Here is a 22,939-nt window from a genome sequence, read left to right on the forward strand (position 1 = left end):
ATTTAAAAAAAAAAAAAAAAAGAAAGAAAATTAAACAATGTTTTATAAAGAAAAAAAAAACACCATCTCTCCTTTTTGTTACATTTACATTTAGATATATAAAAAAACAGACAGATGAATTAGTGGGGATCACTTGCCCACTAAAATGATAAAAAAAAGATAGGGATTGTAATGGGGCGGTTTGCAAAGCTCGAATCAAATTTGCAGTAAATCTGTTGTGAAATAAAATAATTAGAAAATGAGCGCTTGAAGCGCTATGAGGGCTGCTTGCTGTTGAGACCCTAATTGTCCATCTGTCCAGGATTTCAGCAGAATTACAGTCTTGAGAGGTTTCCACAACTGATTTAATCTTGTGCAGTCTTAATGTGTTTTAAATAAAAGAAAAGAAAAAAAAAAGTAGGAGAAATGAAATCAGCTGACATGAGAAAAGGTACTGCTCATTATCACAAAATGGTTCCTAGTGATCTGAGTTGCTTTGGTGCACCTTGAAGGTCACGTCTCTGTGGACAGCGTGTGTGTTGGTGCGTGTAAGCGAGTTGTCTGTCTCCGCAGTAAACCTCCCCTCCAGGTAAATGATGTCATCATCTTCAACCATCTGTAACAAGAACTTTCTGCTTCTCAGCTCTCAAATCTCTGTTTTTGTCCAGAACACGGAGGAAATGCAGCGTCAGCTCCTCCTCGCCTCATTCACCTGGATTATCCCCTTTCCCTTCGTCCTTTTTAGTGTTGTCACAGTAAACGACATTTCTCCTCTTCACAAGTTCATCGTTTCTGTTTGTCCCATACCGTGTCCCGTCGACCACCTTCATGGCGTAAGCACGCAGCGTGGCGGCAGAAACGTAAATCTCGGGCACGCTCACGCTCCCTTCACCATCAGCCATTGCTCCAGCGTGGCCAGATTTGCGTGCTTCCTTCCTCTGTTCAGTCGGTGGGGTTGCCATGGTGATGTGCCATTGGCAGTGCTGCTGATGGGAGCAATTGGTCTGCATTGCACTCACACATTGATGTCTAAAAATAGAGCGCCAGCCCCAGCAGCCTCCCTCTCTGAATATTGATCTGTATCTAATGATGCCTCTGAGGAGAAATGAAAGAGGTCTGAAGATGTGAGAACTGGACAGATGAGGGAGGCCGGCTTTTCTTTTCATTTTTGGAGGGTGCAAGCATTATGCTGATGTATGGCTTCCACCTCATTAGCCTTATTCTTAATCTGAGCTCGGGCCACTTTTAAAGTGCAAATCACCACACTGCTTTGTGATTTTGCCGTCACGTCCAAGATGCTCGGGTGTTAGTTTTCTGTCAGAGGTCAGCAGCTGTTGAGGCCGGACCATTAGGTTTAGACATGTTCATCAGGGGAAGACATGGGATGAGATTGATGTGAGGCTGGAAAGATGAATTAGTTCTTATTTGGACTCTTTATCGCTTTTAAATGAAGATGCAGTTATTCTCTGCGGTTTGGCAGGTTTCCCTGTTTTTCTCTCATTTTTCAAGATTTATAATACAAGTTCATGTTCACCTCGTCCCGAAGAAAAGACAAATGTGGATCAACTTTGATAGAGGCCTTGTTTGATTTCCTCATGGATAATTCAGTTCAATTCAATTTTATTCGTGCAGCGTCTGTTACATTACAGACTGTCTCCAGGCGCTTTTACGTGCTCTATTACGTTGTATTGTGCTCAGCTGCAGTAGAAATGAGAAAATTGTTGTGTTCATGTTAACTTGATGTAACCTGTCAAGCTCCTGGAGCTGCAGAAGTAATCAAGCTTGATCTCATTTGACTTACCTGAAGCACAGCAGGACCATTTTCCTTTTTTTCCTAATACAGTTGTTTTCCTCTTAACACTTGCTTAAACTGGAATGTCCGAGGCTTTGTGGTCATTGTACAGACAGGAAGTAACAATAGGATAGACTTTACAAGACAGGAATAAGTAAAATAAGATGCATTTTATTGTGAAAATGCAGGAAAAAGAGGGATAAAAAGCAAACAATAGAGATCCGGCTGTTTTGGTCTGTCAGTTTCTTTATCCATATTAACCAGCAGTAGATGGATTTTCTGCCACTGGAACGTGCCCACACCACGCGTGAGTGTGTAGTGCCAGACGCTCCAATCACCACGATGTGTCTAATTGCATGTGCCAAGGTGCGAAAGCGTTCTGCAAAGCTTTAATTATACCTATCTCGCCCACTCGTTTTCATGTGCGACAGCTGAAGCCATTAAACTTGTGGAGGGGCGAGGGGATGGGAGAGGAGGAAAGTGGGGCCGAGAATTGGGAACAAAAAGTGGGAGGTCTTGAGTTGTGTGAAATTCTTTGTCATCGTCGGGGGGCTTTGAAATGATGGGCTGCTTATCTTCCTATTGTCCCTGGGGTGTGGGTGTGTTATGTGCATTATGAATTAATGAAGCTCGGTGCGAAGGAATGCAGCAGGTTAATGAAGTGCCTTATTAAGAGCAGTTTGCTGAACTCGTGTCAGGCGGTCTCTGTGGTAAAACGAAATTTAAATTATCGTTTTATAAAATTAAGGTTTCATAAAGCCCTAATTCTATCTCTTTTCACCGCTAACATTGTGTTCAATAATTTAAGTGGTGTGAAGGCTGGAAATCTGCCAAATCTGTCATAAGGAAGTCAAGACCAGGTGGACAGCTTTAATCTCTCAGGTGAACATTACAGTTGCGTGAAAGTGTTTGCCCCCCTTTCTGGTTTCTTATTTTTTTGCATGTTTGTCACACTTAAATGTCTCAGATCATCAAACAAATTGAAATATTAGACAAAGATAACACAAGTAAACACAAGGTGTGGCTAAAGAAATTGAACTCAGCTTTCCAAAGATGTGATAAACCACAGTTAATTTATGTTTTAACAGGTGGGTGCAATCACTTTTTCACACAGGGCCATGTAGGTTTGGATTTTTCTTTCCCCTTAAAGGGAAAGTTTGTTTTTTTACAACCTGGACCTTATTTCTGGCATTTTTTATGGTCGTATACTCACCCAGGCAAGTTTGGTGTCATTTGGAGTCCTTCGGAAGATATTAGGGCGTTTTTTGCGAGCGGCTTCTCCATATAACGGTAGCGCCTGGGGCACAGCGGGACACAGACGATGCAGCGTCTAAATGACACATGATTGCCGCGAAACTCGTTCATTTATTTTATGAATCACTAGATCTGCTTCCAGGACCTGTTGTCTACATCCGGGGCTGTGTGTGTAACAAATAAATCAGTTTGTAAACAAGACCTCTAAACTCATGACTTCATCTCTGTGCGCGCACTCTGTCCTCCGTTCAGTGAGCTCTTCAGCTGTATACTCTGGCTCAAAACGGTAAGGACGTCCATCATATTCAAAGTCGTCATCCACAACCTCAGAATTTGACAAATATTCTGACATGTTTCAAATAACAAACAGTAAACTAACAGTAGCGAACTCCAGCTGTACACAGAGCTGTGTCTGGGACGCGCGCACAGAGATGACGTCATGCAGGTCAGAGGTCTTGTTTACAAACTGATTTATTTGTTACACAGACAACCCCGGATGTAGACAACAGGTCCTGGAAGCAGATCTAGTGATTCATAAAAGAAATGAACGAGTTTCGCGGCAATCATGTGTTATTTAGACGCTGCATCGTCTGTGTCGCGCTGTGCCCCATTCACTACCGTTATATGGAGAAGCGGCTCGCAAAAAAAACCCTAATATCTTCCGAAGGACTCCAAATGACACCAAACTTGCCTGGGTGAGTATACGACCATAAAAAATGCCAGAAATAAGGTCCAGGTTGTAAAAAAACGAACTTTCCCTTTTAATAATAAAAACCTTAATTTAAAAACTGCATTTTGTGTCTACTTGTGTTATCTTTGTCTAATATTTCAATTTGTTTGATCTGAAACATTTAAGTGCGACAAAAAAATAAGAAATCAGGAAGGGGGCAAACACTTTTTCACACTACTGTATCTGGGCAAATTTGGAGGAGACGAGGCATTTTAAAGGTTCAATTTAACTTCAGTCGGAAAAGGGTGATCTGCTTGTGTGTGAGTGAGACATTGGTATTTTCTTCTCATTCAGCCAACTCTGTTTTCCTCCAGTGTGAATTTCAAAGAGCCAGAGGCGGTGCGAGCGCTGACCTGCACCCTGCTTAAGGAGGACTTTGGTCTAAGCATCGAGATCCCTCTGGAGCGCCTCATCCCCACCGTGCCGCTACGCCTCAACTACATCCACTGGGTGGAGGACCTCATTGATGGCCAGAAGCAGCCGCGCAGGGGCATCGACATTGGTAACGCCCCCCGCCGCCTCCACGCGTCACCTCCTAGACGGTGCATTGATGGTTGCAAAAAGGGACAAAACTAAAATCAGGGATTTTCTTCTGTTAAAGCTCTTGAATGAAATGTCTCTTAGGCGAAGCTTGACTTGCTGAAATAAAGGGATCCCAATATCTTTTTTTTTTTTTTTTTAATTTTTTTTTTTTTTTTTTTTTTTTTATCCCGTTTTTTTTTCCCATTTTTTACCACCCCGTGCTCCTACCTACTGACAGTCCTGGGCATTGCCATCCTCTACCAACCCCGGGAGGGCCCTGCACTGAGCTCAGGTCTCCTCCTTAACCTGAGGAGTGAGCAGGCCGCATCTTTTCACCAGACAGGGTGGGGCTTCTCCGGCCGAACGTAGCGCGTGGAAGGATCACGTTATTCCGGCCGGATCCTCCCCACCCCATCTGGCGCCCTGGTTGGCCAGAGGGGGCTTCTGCTGACTGTGTGCATGTTTTTGTGAGGGTAGCTCACACTAGCTACCCAGGGGAACACGGGGAGAACATACAAACTCCACACAGAAAGATCCTTTCGCCAACCCCACCCATGGTGTGGGCACTGAAGTCATGGGGGAACTAACACGCACTTCAGCACCCACAGCGTCCCCCGGCGGGAATCGAACCCAGGACCTTCTTGCTGTGAGACCGCTGCACTACCAGCTGCGCCACCGTGCCCCTGGATCCCAATATCTTATCTCTGCGACGATAATCCAGCTGTTTGCTTGAATTATGAATCCAGAGCACGTTAAGAAACCAACTCCAGAGTTACACACATCTTGCTTTTTTTTTTTCTTCTGCTGACCAGATGTAAACTCTAATTCACCATAGCTATGCTCACTCACTCAAGGTTTCAAACACTTCTGTGTTTGCAGCCAGGCACCAACTCTCCCAACAGATGGTCACACTGCACACACAGACAAACACACACATGCAGGGATGCTTTTGTCCCTGCAGCTTCACACAAAGCAGGTGAGTGGATTGGGCCCAGGTTGAGGAGATGCTAGTAGAGTGGAGTCGAGATGAGGTAGGGCATGGAAAAATGCCACATTGATGTCAAACGTTTGTTTTAAAAGCTTTGTCTACAAGATTTGTTTTGCTTCCTCCATGAAGTCCTGTTCTTGTTTTTCCTAAAATGTATTAGTCTTCAAATGTTCTCTGTCTAACTGCGGCTTCTTCCACTAATTGATCGTTGCACTCCAACATATCTGATTCATTTTTATTTTTTACAGCTTCATCTGGTGCACTGAAATATATCCAAACAAACTTTGATGTGGAGCATTTATGAATATTTTCTTTAAAATCTGCAGCACAAACCGACAGAATATTCTACATGAAAGACTTGTGCCGTTCATTGACGTGTTGACTTTTTGTTTTTGTGTGTGATTTGAATATTTATATTGCTCCTTTTGTCAGTTTTTAATATTTTATATGAGTACACCAAATGGTAATTGGTGCTTCCAGCGGATGATTCAGTTATTCTCAGTCCCTTGTGTTTTCATCCACGTGTCCAGTTTGTCTGGCAGAAAACCAAAGCAGGCCATCTTTACATGTTTTGTGTCATTCTTGCAGATGCACATGTGGGTTTTTGGACCTTAGGTCACTGATTAGTGACCGTGAACCTTTTTCTAAGCAGACAGCTGCTCGCTCACTGATGGATGGCTGTTTCTTTACTAATAGTTGACATCTCTGTGTGTGGCGGGGCTGAATTTTGCAGTTTTTTTTACATGTCTGTGATTTAATTATCACTGCTCAAACTGACACTTATTTGCTCTTTGGCCTGAGATGATTAGTCAGAAAAACATGAGGTGACGTTCCTGGAGCCCTTCCCTTCACAGCCCTTTTTAGTAATTTACTAAACAGCACTGCGGCACATTTCCATATCGCTCACTGGCGGCAACGATCAATCCTTCTCACTTCATCACTGTCAGCTGCCAGAGATGTGTCTGTGTTTCCTGTAATCTCAGGCACTGGGGCATCTTGCATCTACCCCTTGCTGGGAGCCACAATGAACGGCTGGTACTTCCTCGCCACAGAGGTGGATGACATCTGCTTTGACTATGCAAAGAAGAACGTGGAGCAGAACAACATGTCTGAGCTCATTAAAGGTGAGTGCTCTCCTGTCACCTGACTCTGAACCTGTGTCAGGTTCAAACTACCTAGAACATCCAAAACATAACACAAAAGGGAGAAAGACAAGAGGTTACATTTTTACTTGCAAGGAGAACGGACAGAGATGCGTTCAGTTACAATCTCCTACCGCTCTGAAGCGCACCCTCTCTTTTTATTTCCTTAGTATGGTCCCTAGTTACAATACGAGTTACAGCCCTAAGGGAGAGGGAAAACACAGCTGTAATTCTTCACGTTTACATAACTCCTTAACTTCAACTTGATATATATTGCTCCTCCTTGACCTTGAAACAGCACGGTATATCTTCAACCGGGGGAGCAGTCCTTGCTTTGCACAGATAGCTTTTTGATGACTTCATCCACAGTCACGCCATCTGACTTCTCTTATCTGCAACAAAACTCTTCACCTATTAGTCATACACACCAACTAATGTTATTTTATATATAAAGATAATTTGAGTAAATATGAGATTACTTTACATTTAATTATTCTAACAACCTGCAGGGTCCGGAGCCAATAATATCCTGAACTGATCTTTACCATTCCTTTATTTTTTGTATTTTTTTTATATATTTTTTTTTTTTATCCTCATTTTATCACCCAGTATTCCTGCCTATGTCAGTCCTGGGCATTGCTCATCCTCTACCAACCCCGGGAGGCCCTGCACTGAGCTCAGGTCTCCTCCTTAACCTGAGGAGTGAGCAGGTCGCTTCTTTTCACCAGACAGGGTGGGTCTTCTCCGGCCGGACGTAGCGCGTGGAAGGATCACGTTATTCCGGCCAGATCCTCCCCACCCCATCTGGCGCCCCGGCTGGCCAGAGGGGGCATGTATAGCCCAAAACTGCTGCATGTTTTTGTGAGGGTTGCTCACATTGGCTACCCAAGGAACACGCGCAGAACATGCAATAGCATTCCTTTATTGAAGAGGAAGAATTGTATATATGAAACAAACATTTCATAGTCCCTCTTTGAAGCCTCAGTGTGATGAGGTTTGGTAAAATATGGTTGTCACTTAATTAGTTATATTAGTTATAAATAAATGCAATTAACCTTTTCAATAAAAGGGGCAGACCTGCTTTTAGTGTGAAGATGTTGTGTTTTACTCTGCAATATCAAAATGAAGATTTTTATTTTTTGTCTTGGGAAATTTATTTATTTATTACTTTCCAAAAATTCAGAAGGGTTTTAATTTTTAACATTTTAATGGATTCTTATTTGATATAAAACGTGCATGAACATAGAGACTTAAATAACAATTATCCAGTGTGGGAATTATCCCAGATTTGATCACAGAACCACTGCTAACTTCCAAGGCGTGTATCTAGAAGGGGCTTTTAAAATAAAACATTTTGGAAAAAAAAATAAAATCAATCAAACTGTATGCCATGTATAAACTGTGACATACTTTCATAGATTACACACTTAAATGGACAGCATTTGCTAGTATGCCTGGACACAGCCAGCCAGTTGCACGTATGTACACAGTAGGCGTGTGTCCATGATCCCTATGTTTGCCCAAAACCCAATTATCAAAAACAACTAAAAAAAAAATTACAAAAAACTCTCTGGCAGCGCTGGATGTGACGTAGCCGGTCAATATAAAGCAGGGGTGTCGGACTCCAGTCCTCGAGGGCCGGTGTCCCTGCAGGTTTTAGATGTTTCCCTGCTTCATTGCACCATGATACAAATGACTGTGTCATCAACAGAACTATCCAGACTTTGAATGACAAGCTGGTGACGATGATTAATTAGAATCCGTTAAAGCAGTGAAACATCTAAAACATGCAGGACACCGGCCCTTCTGGGATTCAGTTTCACACCTGTGATATAAAGTAATCAAAATCTAGTTTCCAGCTGTTTTTGGATATAGTTGTGCTATGACACTACTTAATCATTATGCATTACATGAGCACTTTGCCTCCGAAGAATCACTTCAAAGATCATCCGCTGCCTTCATCATCCTGCTATTTTCTCAACAGCGGTAGCGGCAATTGCAATAATTTGACAAAGACTAAAGATGTTTTTGAAGAGGAGTCTAGTGAGTTATAGAAAGTTACGAGAATTACGCTTATTCGGAAAACAGCATTCAGTAGAAACACCGGCCCCCTGTAGCGCGACCTTGATGACAAACTCAGATATTGGATTTTCTTTTGCGCAAAAGTGTAATGGAAACGCGACTACTGTGAACCTACAGTTCACCCCTTTACAGGAGGACATTTGGATTTGATTAGCTTTAAAAAGTTCCTCCATTTTCATTTTTGAATATTGACAACACATCTCACTGTATTTTATAGAAAAATGACTCAGCGCACTTTTTTGTCACATTAAGTGAAAATGTTTTCACCATCCGCTAGCTGCTGATCTCATGAGTGCACTGTAAGATAGCAGGAAAAAATAAGCTCTTCGTTCACAGCCATGGCCCCATAAACTGAAAATAATCGGCGACAGACCATAACAAACATAGCAATAAGGACGGTTTGTGCTCATGATAGAGCGGGATTTCTCGGAAAGCATTGGAGGGCGGGGGATGAGCTAGCTCTCTGTAATTTGTTGATGTTTTCTGCTAATACAAACAGTCTTGCAATCATCCAGAAATCGCTTACCCTGCCTTTAAGTTTCCAACTATGGTTTTCCTGGATAACCTGTAACAGAGGAGGAAGAGGAACCTGCAGAGCTTGGACCTACTATGAACTGGAGAAAGGCTTTCATTTTCAATTGTCATGCATCTGTAAAAAAGTGTATGCACCTTTTGTTGTTTTCTGAAACAACCTCAGCATCATACAGTTTCTCTGTCGCACAACCCCTTAGTCCCTGGTAGTTGCAGGACTTAAATCTCCTTTCCTCATTGTTGTGGGTAGCACAACAATGAGGGTAGCATGGGTAACAGCTGCCTAATCGGGAGATGACAGACTCTCAGAAGCTGCTTCTCACAGCTGTTGCCCTCCTGGGCTGCAGACTGGGGCCTTTTGTACCAGGTGGAACTTATTTCATGTGTTTTTCGAGGGGTGATACATGGCAGAGGGGACCCGCTCCGATAGTTCATATTTACATCATGTCATGAGAATGCATCTCCCGCTGTGAACTCCATATGTGAACAGCAACTGCAGACAATGCCAAGACCTTATAAGTTCATGACAATCTGATCTTTATGTGTAAAAATGACTACGCTAAGACCTGGAAGCCCCATTTGTGGAGCGTCAGGTTATGAATTTTCTCTAAATTTATGTGTTGCAGAGTCATTGTGAGTGTATAAATTCTTTCCTCATCTCAGTATGTTTTTCCCCCCTCAGTTGTGAAAGTCCCTCAGAAGACTTTACTAATGGACGCCTTGAAAGAAGAGACAGAAATAGTGTACGACTTCTGCATGTGCAACCCTCCTTTTTTTGCAAACCAGCTGGAAGCAAAGGTAAAATAATTCTGTTGTCCACACTTTAGCTTTTTATTTGTCTGATTCTTTCAGTTCAAAAGCAGCAGCTTTTAGATTATTAAATCGCTGCCTGACCTTCAGTGTATGTTGGCAATAAAGCTGCTAATAAAACCTCGAAAGTAATAGCATTACTTGTTTACTGACTCCAGCACTGTTTACGTAAAAGGCCTCTAATAGGATTTCCTCCCGCTATCCGTCTGTCTTGTTGCACTCTCCAGGGGGTGAACTCCAGGAATGCACGGCGACCTCCTCCCAGTTCAGTGAACACGGGTGGGGTCACGGAGATCATGGCGGAGGGCGGGGAGCTAGAGTTTGTCAAACGGATCATCCACGACAGCCTGCAGCTCAAGAAACGTCTTAGGTGAGGAAACACTTAAAGGGGACCTATTATGGCGTCTAATACCTATTTTAAACAGGCCTTGAATGTCTTAAAAACAAGCTTTTGATTGTTTTTGCTAAATAAATGAGAAATTCAGCTTCTTAGCCATGTCTTTATCTTCCCAGTCTCTAACCTCATTCTCTATGAGGGATTCTGAGTGGGCGGGGAGGCTATGATAATGAGGCTCTGTGCTGATTGGCTGCCTGAATGACGCGATACACCGCTACGAAAAAATGGCAGAAACTCCGGCCGGCTGAGTTAGCTGTGGGCGTGGTTTCACGCAGAATCTTATTGGCTCGTAGATCCACATCACACTGGATGGATCATCCGGGCGGCTGTACAGACACTGCAGAATTTGGTTTCTTTCCTCCTTCTCTGAGTTGGCAGGCTGAGGGGAGACCACTTTATATATGTTAAAGCAAGAGAAAACGTGTTTTTCATAATAGGTCCCCTTTAAAACTACATCTAATGGCGCTTTTGCACTAGTCCCGCCTCGGCTCGTCGCGGCTCCACCCGTCCTTGTCCTCGTTTGTTTTTCCACAGCCAGGTGAGAAGTGGGCGGGTTGGGGTGAAGCTGCTGTGACGTACACGATTGCAGAACACCTTTGTTTGTGTCGGCGCAGATGAGAAATCAGCTGGAGCCGCGAGCGGCTGAGAGTAAAACAGCCCGTCTACATCCCTTTTTTAATTCTCTCCTCAGCCACCAGGTTTATGAACATCTGCACCTCAGAGTTGGATCACCAAACAGACGTTTGTGCTGTATAATAAAATCGCCGCGAGTCGCCTCGCGCTGACTCCCGCTTCCTGATTCAAACGTTTGATGGCCCCGCCCCCCGACCAATCGGTGGCGTGGAGGGTGGTGACGTCGGAAATAGTCCCGGCTCAGCCCGGTTAGAACCTCGCCAGAATGGTTACAGAAAAAGTATCGGCTTGGAGCTGCTCTACCCGTCTCAGCCCCTAGTACAAAAGCGCAAAACGGGGCCGTGGCGGGTAGAACCGAGGTGAAGCGGGACTAGTGCAAAAGGGCCATAAGCTTCACAACCAGGTACATGCTCTGGGACTGCACAGTTGAAGCAGCAGATGGATATGCAGGTGTGCTGCAGGTTTGGTGGTTGAGGAGAGGTCCAAATGGCTGGTATCTGCATCGTTGAAGGGGAGAGATCAGTAGCTGAAATGGCCACATGGATTGCTGCACATTGATGGAGCTGTTACCAACAGTTGTTGTCATGATTTGGGGACACACACACACACACACACACACACACACACACACACACACACACACACACCTTAGTGCTGCATCCGGGAGCCCACAGGGAACAGCTGTGTTGGGGTGGAGGGTGGGGGTCCCCCCAGCGGCCGTCACTTTACCCTCCCCCGCTACCGGGGCTGTCACCAGGGCAGCCAAGTGACACCCCGGTAGAGAGGAACTATTAAAACTAATTAGACATGCCACACCTGCTCTGCTTCACTGTGTGTGTGTGTGTGTGTGTGTGTGTGTGTGTGTGTGTGTGTGTGTGTGTGTGTGTGTGTGTGTGTGTGTGTGTGTGTGTGTGTGTGTGTGTGTGTGTGTGTGTGTGTGTGTGTGTGTGTGTGTGACAGGCGTCCTGAGAGGGGCTGACGTTAACACCTGCCTGCTCTCATGTAGCTCTTTGTTGTACTTGTGTAGTGAGGAGAGACATCCGCTCAGAGCCCAGACTTATTTAGCAGGTTCGACACTCCGGTCAAACCAACCGGAGCTGGCTGTCGCTCCCAAACGCACGCTGGGACGCCAGAGCTGCCAGGTGTCCATGGAAACAGTGCCAGCCTTTGCAGTTGTTCCAGTGAGACACCCCACCATCTCTCTTTCCACCAAGGGGTAATTACTGTCAGACAGAGTGTGCCGTTCAGCTGGATGCTCAAAACTGTAGTTACAATTGAGGAAATGCCTCTAATTCACCAAACTATTGATATGAAAATTACCATCTTTGGAGTTAAGATCGCAATCATGTCCCCGTGTTTCTGGAGTGTGAAGAGGGGAAGACTGAATGCAGCTGCTCTCGTATCCCTTTTCTCTATGAGCTGCTGGTGGAGGGTGGGAGAGTCTCTTTTGGGTGTTCCTCGTCTCCTCCCCACCGTGATGAAAGCTGGTGAACATCTGTGAATATTTGAGCTGATGTCATCTATGCTTTGGTTATTCTGAAAAGTTAAAAGATTTTCTTTGAATATCGTGGAAGATAAAGCCTTTTTTTTGTCAGGAAAGGACATCTCACCTTGTTTTATGCACATTTTTTCCAAAAACTGGTCATTGTGCTGAATAAAAAGGAAATGCCAATTTCTGCATTATTCAGTCGGAAGTGTGTGAACACCTTGGAATAAACTGGTTTACTGGATTAATTTACCGTGAAATGCTTCATCTAAGTTGCAACAACAGACAAACACAATTAGCTTCTGTTGACAACGCAGAACATAATTTTTCATATCATTATTTGGATACATCCATTAAACTTTCACAGCTGGTGGAAAAGTGAGCGATGGTGTAACTGCATGAATAAAAGTTAATAGGAGTCAGTATATTGCACACCTGGAATTAATAAGATTAGTTTGGACCTGCGGCTTAGAGGTAACCTGATTAATAATAAGAACCTTCTGCTGTTGTGAAGCAAAAAGGAGATCTTTTAAGACACATTGTGAACTAAATGAAGATTAAATCACATTTTAGGGCAAATAAATGCAGGAAAACAGGGGTTCACATACTTTTCTCTTTTCCTTTTTCTTGCCACTGAGTGTATTTCTTAAGCTTTGTTTCCCAGAGATACCCAGGACTCATAAGTTATCTGTTTATAAGAGCTATTTTGTAGAATAACAGAGAAAGTCACACAGATGGTGATAGACTTCTGTTGAGTGATACATTTACCGGCTCCTCCCCTCTCCAGCCTGGAGGACACACTTTAACCGGCAATCCTTTACAAGCTGCCACTCCCAAATATGTTCATCTTTTCTCCATATGACACAGCTGGGCTGTACAGCTCATTGATCAAGGTCAACTTCATGTCTTTATTGCACAGCAGAGATTATTGATCAGGCCTCTACCAGGGGACGACTTCAAAACAGCTTTTCCTGCGCTGCAGGGCCGTTCTCACTCAGTTGTTTTCCTGGATCTCTTGTTTTTTTTAGTTTTTTTCTTTGTTGTGCTCCCTGAAGCCCACCTCTGGCGGTTTGATCTCTGCTTTGTGGTTCAGGTCTGGGTCACAGGCAACACACACACACACACACACACCTCGGTGATGTGAATTCTTCTTTCTGCAGGTGGTACAGTTGCATGTTGGGGAAGAAATGCAGCCTGGCACCTTTGAAAGAGGAGCTGAGGAAGCAAGGGGTGAGTATCCACCGAGACCCAGACCAAAGACTAACACAATCAGAGCCTCTGTTTCTGTTGTTCAAGTAGGAGCATATGCAGCACGGGGGGACGCTGATAACGTCTCCTTAAAACAATCTTTGGAACATTCCTTTCCTTTTTGCACCGATGATGGGAAGAACAACAGATCAGCCTCTTCTAATATGCCGTAAAGCAGTGTAAAAAAACAAGCCATAAGTGAAACCGTTTCTGTTATCTGCGCATGACTGCGTCACATGGCGCTCTGCAGCTAAAGTGTATTAGCGTCATTAGCCTAACTAATAGCCCAGCGCATGACTCGGGACTGCTGTGGCCCTGAGGTTCTGTGCCGGTCTCCGTCCTCACATGTTCAGAACCAAAATGGAGAGACCTCGGCCCGAGTCTGCACCTGCCACCACCTCCAACCCCCTCCTGGGGTTTCAGGCTGCCATCGCTCATCAAAGTGAGTGCGGCTTTGGCCAACATCCAGGAAGGAGACTGATGCCTCATTTAAAAGTGTGTAAAAAGAAACTTGCTGTAGTTAAAATGCTAATGCTTTTATCAGCCATCGGTTGGTGTTCACCGCAGCGTGTCCTTCGTTTTCTTTGTGTTTTCTAATTTAGCAAATGCAACAAATAAAAGCATGGTTGAGAATGAGAGCTGTTTGACCCATAACCTTTTTCTAAATGAGATTTTCAACCAACAGAAAGGCGAGTTATTTTTGTTCATGGATGAATTTCCATGTGTTTAGATCATGCACACTCAGTAAGTGAAAATGAGAAAACTGGGTTGCAGTGTTTGAGCTGGATGTGCAGCCGTGTTCTTCATATGACTGTGTTGCAGTCGCTTCAATGAATATATATTTTAATTATATATAACTGTGCAGATAATGTTGTTCTCCTGCAAAAAACAGCCACAAGTAGTACACCAATACATTTTAGACTTTTCCATCAATTTAAAACATAAAAAGAAAAATAAGAGATATTAACTGGTTCTTTTTGCTGTATTTTTTGCCCCAGACTAGAGAAAAAATCCCTAATGTGTGTTTCTGTTGTGCAACATGTAACGGATTTGCTTGAAAGTTGCTTCACAATGATGTACAAAGTTTCTTGTCCCTACGTGATGTTGTTGAGAAACATTGTACCATGTGTATAAGATTTCTGGTTCTGCTTCTGGTACACAATCTTCCCCACTGAGGGATCAATAGTCTTATCTTATCTCAGCATGATGTTGTAAACGTCTTCTTTGTAGATGTTAACCATTCCCTTACACTTCTTATAGCGAGGTCCAAATCTGCATCGAACATGATGTGCTCAGCCTGCTCAAGCAGCGGGTTTTTCTCGTGGGTCAGACAAACATTTTGACATTAACTTAGAGCTTCACAGACCTTTCTGAGTCCCATTATGTAAATCAGACCATGAACCGGTTACATCTTCAAAAACAGGCAGAGGTGGCTCTGAGGGTGTTTTTAATCCACACACCAACAGCTTCGGTACTTGAGCAATGCAGATTCAATTATAATCTTTGCTGTTTGTGTGTTGGTCACGGCTGACTGTCTTCATTTTCCTTCAGGTACCGAAAGTGACGCACACGGAGTTCTGCCAGGGACGGACCATGCGCTGGGCGCTGGCCTGGAGTTTCTATGACGACGTGACCGTTCCGGTAAGTTTCTGCAGCTGTGTTGTTCAGGTCACCTTGTGTGGATAAAACTTGATAACCAAAAACAAACAAACAAAAAAAAACAATCCACTTTTGTAGTCTTTATTTGTATTTAAAACCACATACTCTTCCCTTTGTAACATAACCTCTGCATCCACTCCTCCTTCCTCAGGGGAGATGTTGATAGGATTTCCAGCATGTTGTAGCCAGGCAACAGTTGCCAGGGCAGGAGTGTGCTCATGCACCGTGCTGCTGACTTGTCTGGACAGGGTGAGAGTTTAAGACAAAGAAAAAATAAATAGAAATCAGTGTTACAGAGCGAGAGGACAATAAAGGAAAATGTAGTGCACTGCTCTAAGATTGATCAGACCAGTAGGCTCAAGTAGAAGAGATGATCACTTTTGCTGGAGTCTTCTCTGTTTTGGTCTTTTCAGGAGAATCAGCTGAGCAGAATGATTGGCCTACATTCCCCATCACTCTCTTATTTCCGCTGCTCCTTCTCCATGTTCACTCAGACGTCTTTCACACTCAGGAGCTGCTTGCCATCATTAACGGGCACAACCCCTGCAGCACGTGCGTTTCATTTTGTGTGTGTGTATAAGTTAACGTCACACATGTATGATTCTTTTTGCAGACCACTACCTAATTGTAGCTGCTCGCATGTCTATGTGGTCACTGGCGTGCTCATTAATGTGACATATAGATAAAACCATATGTGACAGGCATGCAGCTATTGCTCTTAACTCAGGGTAAAGTTTCTTTTTTTCTTTTTAAGTAGATTCAAATATATCATTTACTTCAAATGTGTAAATAACAGTAGTTTGATGCACTTCAGTGCTGCAAGCTGAAGCAGCACCACATCTGTGCAAAGAAGCAAACTGATTGCAGACAAAAGAGGTGGATGCACACACACACACACACACACACACACACACACACACACACACACACACACACACACACCACAGGCAGATGGTGGGGAAAAAGAAAATGCAGACAGAAAAGGCTGACGGGCTTTTTCGCAGCTCACTGTTGCTCATAAAGACCTCCAGCAGAACGAGGGATCAGGAAGGTCCAGCGTCCATGCAGAGGTTTGGGAGTTAACAAAAAGGAAATGGGGGTTGGGAGGAGAGGGCTGATCAGATTATGATTTACAATGTGCTGCTGGAGGTGAAATTGGGAGCGTTTTGTGTCTCGTAGAGAGTGTACGTGGACTCTGGAGATCTGGATGATTGAATATTATATGTGGCCAGATGGGCTCTTGTTGGACTTCTCACATTGTCGAGTTTTCAAAATCAGGTCAGGTTTTTAGTGTAAAAATGCACAGTTCGTGTGAGTGAGAGCATGCACTGAGGTGAAAGTGGGTAAGTGGGATTAATAATAGAGTGGGAGGGCTGCAGCAGAGTCAGAAGAGGATGGGATTCAGTGGAGGGGGTGTGTATGTAAAAGTGCACACGTGGGCTTTGTCCTTTGTGCTGAAGGCTGCGTGTGTGTTTTGTATAGCTTTATTTTAGAGGAAGAATTTGTGTTAAGGAACCACGATACAGGTTCAGCTTGATGGATTTTATTGATTTTCTTTCCTTGTGCAGTGAGCTACAGGGCTTAGTGAGGGTAGAGGGAAGTGGGGAGATATCTGGAGGAAACAATAAGAAAATTAAACAACACAACGAGCAGACCAACAAGACGGCGTCCGTTCTCAACCCATTCATTACGTGTCAATCTTCTTTAGATGGGCATAAACAAGGTCCAGTACTTTGACTAAAAAATCATATTTAGACTCAGGTGAAAGTTTTAACTTGGAGTTCATTTATTGAATTTGATCTGAAAAGCAAAGTGGAAGATCAGTAAAGTATGTTAATTGACAGACAATGGTAAAAGTCCTGCGTCTTATCAAAGTTGCATTAAGAGAAAGCTAGACTGCAGATGAGTGCAGCAGAGTGAAGGTCACATCCTGCTCCTCCACTCGGCTGTTTGTAGGTCAGTCGGCCATGCTGTCTGCGCCGTCACCGCCGCTGTAGACCCCTGCTGCCTCCACACTTAAACTCTCACTGCAGTGACTCGTGTGTGCAGTGTTGATGAAGCTGCTGCAGAGCATTTGGACTAGGATGCATCTGGATAAAACATTAGCAGCCATTATAGTGTGACACATGATGGGATTAGGAAGAAGAAGCTGTTTGCTTTGCTACAGGCTCAGGTGGAGCGCTCGCTGTTAGTGCTCTCTTGTGGTGGGAAACAAATGTTTGTTGCACTCGTCCTGGGTGGAAGTGTGCATTGATGTATCTGTGAATTGCTTTTAGTAATATGAAAGATTTATTTATTTTTTCATTTACCAAACAGTGTTTCAATTCATGATGACAGAACCAGCCAGGATGTGGAAAAATAGAACTGTGTAAACATTTAATACCAGATTGAGATATCTGTTCATTCACTATTAGTTAACTGAAGTTTGGTGTCGCTTTAATTTTTTTTTTTTGTCACTTTGTTTTTATTAGATTTTCAGTTTTTTTTTTACAACTGCACATTTTTACCAGATCACAAAAAATATCTGTATATTCACCGTGCAACAAACAAACAAAAATAAAAAAATAAAAAGTAGACAAAACAAACATAAACTTGTGGGTTAGCACATTAATAATCTATCCACTAAAGAGAAAAGAGGAAAAAAAAAAAAGAGGCCCGCATCCTTATGCTTTCTGTAAATAAAATGTCCACTTTTGCCATCTCTTCTCAAATAGCCTTTCCCTCAAACTCAGGATATGGGTCAGTCTTTCCATAGTCGATATTTCTTTAATAATATCCAGCCACTGTTTAAAAGTAGGCGATTCAGGTTTATACCAAGCTCTAGTGATGGTTTTCCTAGCAGCTGTAAGGAGTGTCTTAACCAACCAGTGATCCTCTGCCTGCACTACCGTTGTAATGTGACACAAATATAAAACAGTACATGTTAATGGAATCTCATATCCAAGTACTTGTGTCAAAACTGAATGTACATCATTCCAGAAAAATTTCAATTTTTCACAATTCCAAAAAATATGTGCATGATGTGCATTTAAAGAACCACATTGCCTCCAGCAAGGATAAGATGTTAATGTTTTTTTACTTTGGATCTTAGGCGTTATAAAATACCGAATTAAATTTTTCCAATTAAACACTCTCCATTGGTGTGAGCTTGTGGAAGTATGTTGGAATATACACATGTCATACCATTCTTCTGATGATATTTCCACATTCAATTCTTCTTCCCATTTTGATTTCACATATAATGTTGAGTTGCCTTTGCATTCCATAAGACTCTCATAAAACCTGGAGATAACTTTGGTACATTTGATGTTAGGTTTATATGCACTCAGCATTACACTTATCACTGAGTTTATCTCCTGTGAAGGCTCCATCTTCACTTCCTTGTTGTAGTAATCTCTGAATTGTATATATCTAAACAAATCCCTGTTTTGAAGTCCAAACTTGTCTTTTAAAGTTTGGAAACTCTGTAACTCCTTATTTTTTTCAATTACTGTACCTATTGCTGTAATACCTTTTATTGTCCACTGCTTAAATGTGGCATCATTTTCTCCGGGCTTGAATTGAGTATCAAATGTAATCCATCGCTTTAATTTGATAAGGCAGAATAATTTCAACCATACATTTTCTTATTAAACATATTAAGAAAATATCTGTCAGACTTTTAAATTCACCAGAAAGGTTTGGCATGGCTTTTTTCACTGAGTAGACACTGCCCTCTGCTGGCAGCTGTGATGCGTTCAGACTCGTGTCAAAGGTCTAAAGTAAAACAGTGACTGTGGCACATCTGTATGGACCACACGGATGTACCAGAAAAACCTTAACCAGGCCTGCTTTGTTTTAGGTAACCCTTTAAATAAGGCAATTTATTTTTTTTGTAGGACCCTTTTGAAGCATAATAATGGTAAATTCTGTGTACATTTCACTCTGGTTTCAAGCTGACTTCTGCTTTCTTTATACTTGAGTAGATTCTGAAAAGTCATCCCTCGACGCAATTTAAAATGCTGTGTCTTATCTCTAATTCAACAGATTTATAAGTTTTAAACTTGATACCACAGGATTTAATTTTGGTTTAAAGCTTCCTTGTAATAAGAATATGTGGAAATCAAAGTGAAATACATTTCAGTGACTTTATAATGGCATTTTAATTCAACAAATATTGTTTTTCATTAATGTCAATTGACCAATCAATTTGAGTGTCCATCGGTTCTATTAAGTTTCCAATATTTAAAACAGATGTGGCAAAAAGTCAGGACCAAGTGTATAAACTTTTTTTCCCTATTTTTATTACGCACTGGATGCATGTAGGTTCCCATGGCAACACACTGTTTTCCTGCTTTGCGTGACTCCGTTTATTGCCATTACTAACACATAGCTCAGTAGTTTTCCATCTATAACATATTCACTGAGCTGAGAATCTGCATCATTCTGGGGAAATGATCGGTCAAAAAGTCAGAGAAACGGAAAATCTTTCTATGGCAGGTTTAAAAAAAAATTGAAAATAACCAATGCTTATTTAAATGGAGAAAGAATATATACTTTTGTGACCCAAAATTGGCTTTGGTATCAACATCCTGACAGTAAACATCGTAAACATGACCGGGTCTAAACATACAGTAAGTCAATTTAAAAGAAAAAAAAAAAAAAAAAAAGTCCTCCAGCAATATCTCGTCAGAACCTTGAAGTGCTTCAACGGTGGCGGGGAGCAAATACACACCTGTTTTGAAACATTTTCATGAATCCAATGGTAAAAAAATAAAAAATGTTTCACTGACTGGTCAAGACTTTCTGTGTAACGATATACGTGTAACGATATTTAAACTTGTCAAGAGTAGTGTTAGATAGTTGTATAATTCTCTTGGATTCTGTTTTGTCCCAGTCTCCTCCCAGTAAGAAGCGTAAACTGGAGAGGACGCAGAAGCCCCTGTCGTTCACGCTGCCCGAGGCGGGACTGAGGGAGCTGCAGGCCAAAGCCTCGGCTGCAGGCTGCACCAGCGGTCGCGCTGTGGACAGTGTCACCGCTCTGCTGGAGAAAACCCTCACTGAGCTGCGGGTAACTATCTTTACAGTGACTTTAGCAGTGACTGACCTTTTATTGATGCTTTTCTATTCGCTGTCAGGAATTATGGGTTTTCCTTTGTCCTTAAGATGTGAGATCATGCTTTTCATACTGATGTCTACTGGCAACTTGGAAGACGTAAAAAAAAAAGCACCTTTTTCCAAAACTCAGACAAACTGGAACTTTGGAAGGTTCAAAAGTATTGTGATGTTGTTTTGTACATGTTTTGAATAGCAGTTTAAGATATTGGGCCAGGTTTTCCACGTCACCTCCCTCAAGTGTGAGTCTGAAGGTCTCGTATCTTGCTCTGTAGGTGCTGCACAAACGTGTCCCTTGCAGCAAGCAGGAGCAGAGTCTCTTCCTGACGGCTGTTGAGAACACCTGGATCCACGGACGACAGAAGAAACGGGAACAGAAGCGTCAGTTGCGAGAGCTTCCCAGGGCGCCTCACTTCGCTGCCGGCAACTCTCAGACCAGCATGACCTCGGCTGCTCCCTGCACTCCTCAAAACCAGCCCGTCGCCAAAACAAACAGTAGCAACCAGGGCGATGACACGGACAGCAAAGCTACATCTTCAGATATGCCAAGTGAAGGACACACGGAGAACACGACAGGTGGACGAGAAGAGGAACCAAAAGATGTAACAGGTGAGGATGGGAACACGGAGTCCTCCAGCTGCACGCAAGCATCACAGGAAACAGAGCTGAAGGAAACTCCTTCTACCGCTGGTGAAGCAGCAGCCGGACTCCCCCACGGCCCCGGGGAGGCGCATCACTTCCTGTTTCAGTGTCTGTTGAATGTGATGCTGGAGGACGGCGACGTTCTGATTGAGATGCACTGGGTGGACGGTCGGAACAAAGATCTGCTGAACCAGCTGCGCACGTACCTCAGGAACTCTCTTCTGAAATCTGTTGGAAATATCTAACGTTCAAAGAGAAACGGTATATTCACATGTGAAGTATTAATTTTAGAGTATTTTACAACGCTTTGTTAAACCATTGGAGTTAATATTAGATCAACATTTCTTTATTTTTACCTTTTGAGGTATTTCACACATAAATCAGTACATGGTTCTCAAAGGTACCAAAATATTTTGAATAAATGTCCATTTTTATAACATTTCTGCTTATTTTGTGTCTTAAGTCATTTTGAAAAGAGCACATTTGAATGGCATCAAGTAAGTGTTTCCTGTCGTGGTCCATCTTACTGAATTCATTTAATTGCTGTTTTATTATTTGAAATGACAGTCTCAAAACTGCTCATACGTTTTAAATTTACACCCAGCTCGTGTAATTAAGGAAGTTCCTGGAGTCGCTGTGCTTCCTTTGCCTGGAGAGCATGCAGCATTGTTATTTTTACTGCTCCACAGCTGACTTACTTCCTCAGCAGAGCCCAGTGAATAACAGGAAAGCGGGTTCAGACATCCAAAGCCGTGTGAACGTGCACGCACGATCCTCGCTGACATGGGCCGTAACGCGGTTCCGGCTCTTCCAGCGTGTTCCCAGGTCGTGGCCGGACTTTGACTCCAGCACCCGAGCGTGCGTGCGTGTGCGTGAGAGTCACATGAGAGCTGGTGGAGGTTGAACAACAGCTTTAAAAACGGATCAAATGATTTAAAAGGAAAAGGATTGAAAATGATAAGCAAGTTAAATGAGAGAGACAATATTAATAAGAGAGCATTTAAATCATTTTCTCTTTCAGTCTTGGACTTTTTGATCTGCGCTGTTGGTTGATTTAAACCAAATAAGGTATTTTTGGAAACCACCTTCAGGAATTGGCAAACCAATTGGTTCATTCACAAACACAAACACATATATATATATATATATATATGTATATATATATGTGTGTGTGTGTGTGTATATGTATGAACATGTTTTACTAGTAGGTTATATATTGTAGTAAGCCTGCTGCTACTTTACCACTTTATATTTGTATTCAAGTCTGACTAAAGCTGCAGTAATAGTAACTATTATACATGTGTTACTTTTGCTTGATCCTTTTTAGTACTCAGTGCTTATTTATATGAATCTGTGCTGTGAAGCTTATAGGGTAACTTCATGATTATCTTTATGACCACTGAAACTAATATGAAAAAAAAACAAAAAACAAATACAGATAGGTAGCAGTCCTGGGTGTTTTTCTTTCATCCAAACATTTTCAAACTAGTATTAACAGTTGGTTTCATGTTTATTGCTGATTGGTACAAAGTGACATTCATGAACACCAGCTGGTTGCTAACTGCAGTTTTATGTATTTATATCTATATATATATAGACATTTAGAATAATTGAAATACACAATTTGGGGAAAGTGATGTCATAGGGGAAAATTGCGATGATGGTATGAGTTGAATACACGGTCAGGGCCAGGGCAAACCCACACTGGACTGGATTAAATTAAAACTTTTTCGATGGTAAAGAATATCTAAAACACAGTTGTTTGTGGCCGTAACATTACAACCCCTGATGGGTTATGTAAGTGCTGGTCATCTTGTACTAATGCAACGTTCTGCTGGAAAAACCTGCATCCGAGCATTCACATGAATGTTATTTTGGCACTTGCCACCTACTTAAAAAACGTTTGCAGACCAATGGCAACATCATAGCTGCCTCCTCCAGCAGGTCCGC

The 22,939-nt window shown here is 42.6% G+C and overlaps 1 protein-coding gene across 1 annotated transcript in view; it reads left to right on the forward strand.

Annotated features, from left to right (window-relative positions):
- The window catches only part of mettl16 (methyltransferase 16, N6-methyladenosine), a 30,546-nt gene extending 9,118 nt beyond the window's left edge, over positions 1–21,428 (forward strand). Inside the window, exons 3-10 of the mRNA XM_061719306.1 lie at positions 4,070–4,257; positions 6,249–6,389; positions 9,703–9,818; positions 10,058–10,200; positions 13,507–13,576; positions 15,146–15,235; positions 20,130–20,303; positions 20,623–21,428. Coding sequence (XP_061575290.1) covers positions 4,070–4,257; positions 6,249–6,389; positions 9,703–9,818; positions 10,058–10,200; positions 13,507–13,576; positions 15,146–15,235; positions 20,130–20,303; positions 20,623–21,234 — 1,534 coding nt within the window. The 3' untranslated portion in view covers positions 21,235–21,428. The remainder of the gene's footprint in view (positions 1–4,069; positions 4,258–6,248; positions 6,390–9,702; positions 9,819–10,057; positions 10,201–13,506; positions 13,577–15,145; positions 15,236–20,129; positions 20,304–20,622) is intronic.
- Positions 21,429–22,939: the final 1,511 nt, after the last annotated feature.

Source organism: Cololabis saira, chromosome 4 (genome assembly GCF_033807715.1).
Source record: "Cololabis saira isolate AMF1-May2022 chromosome 4, fColSai1.1, whole genome shotgun sequence".
NCBI lineage: Eukaryota > Metazoa > Chordata > Actinopteri > Beloniformes > Belonidae > Cololabis > Cololabis saira.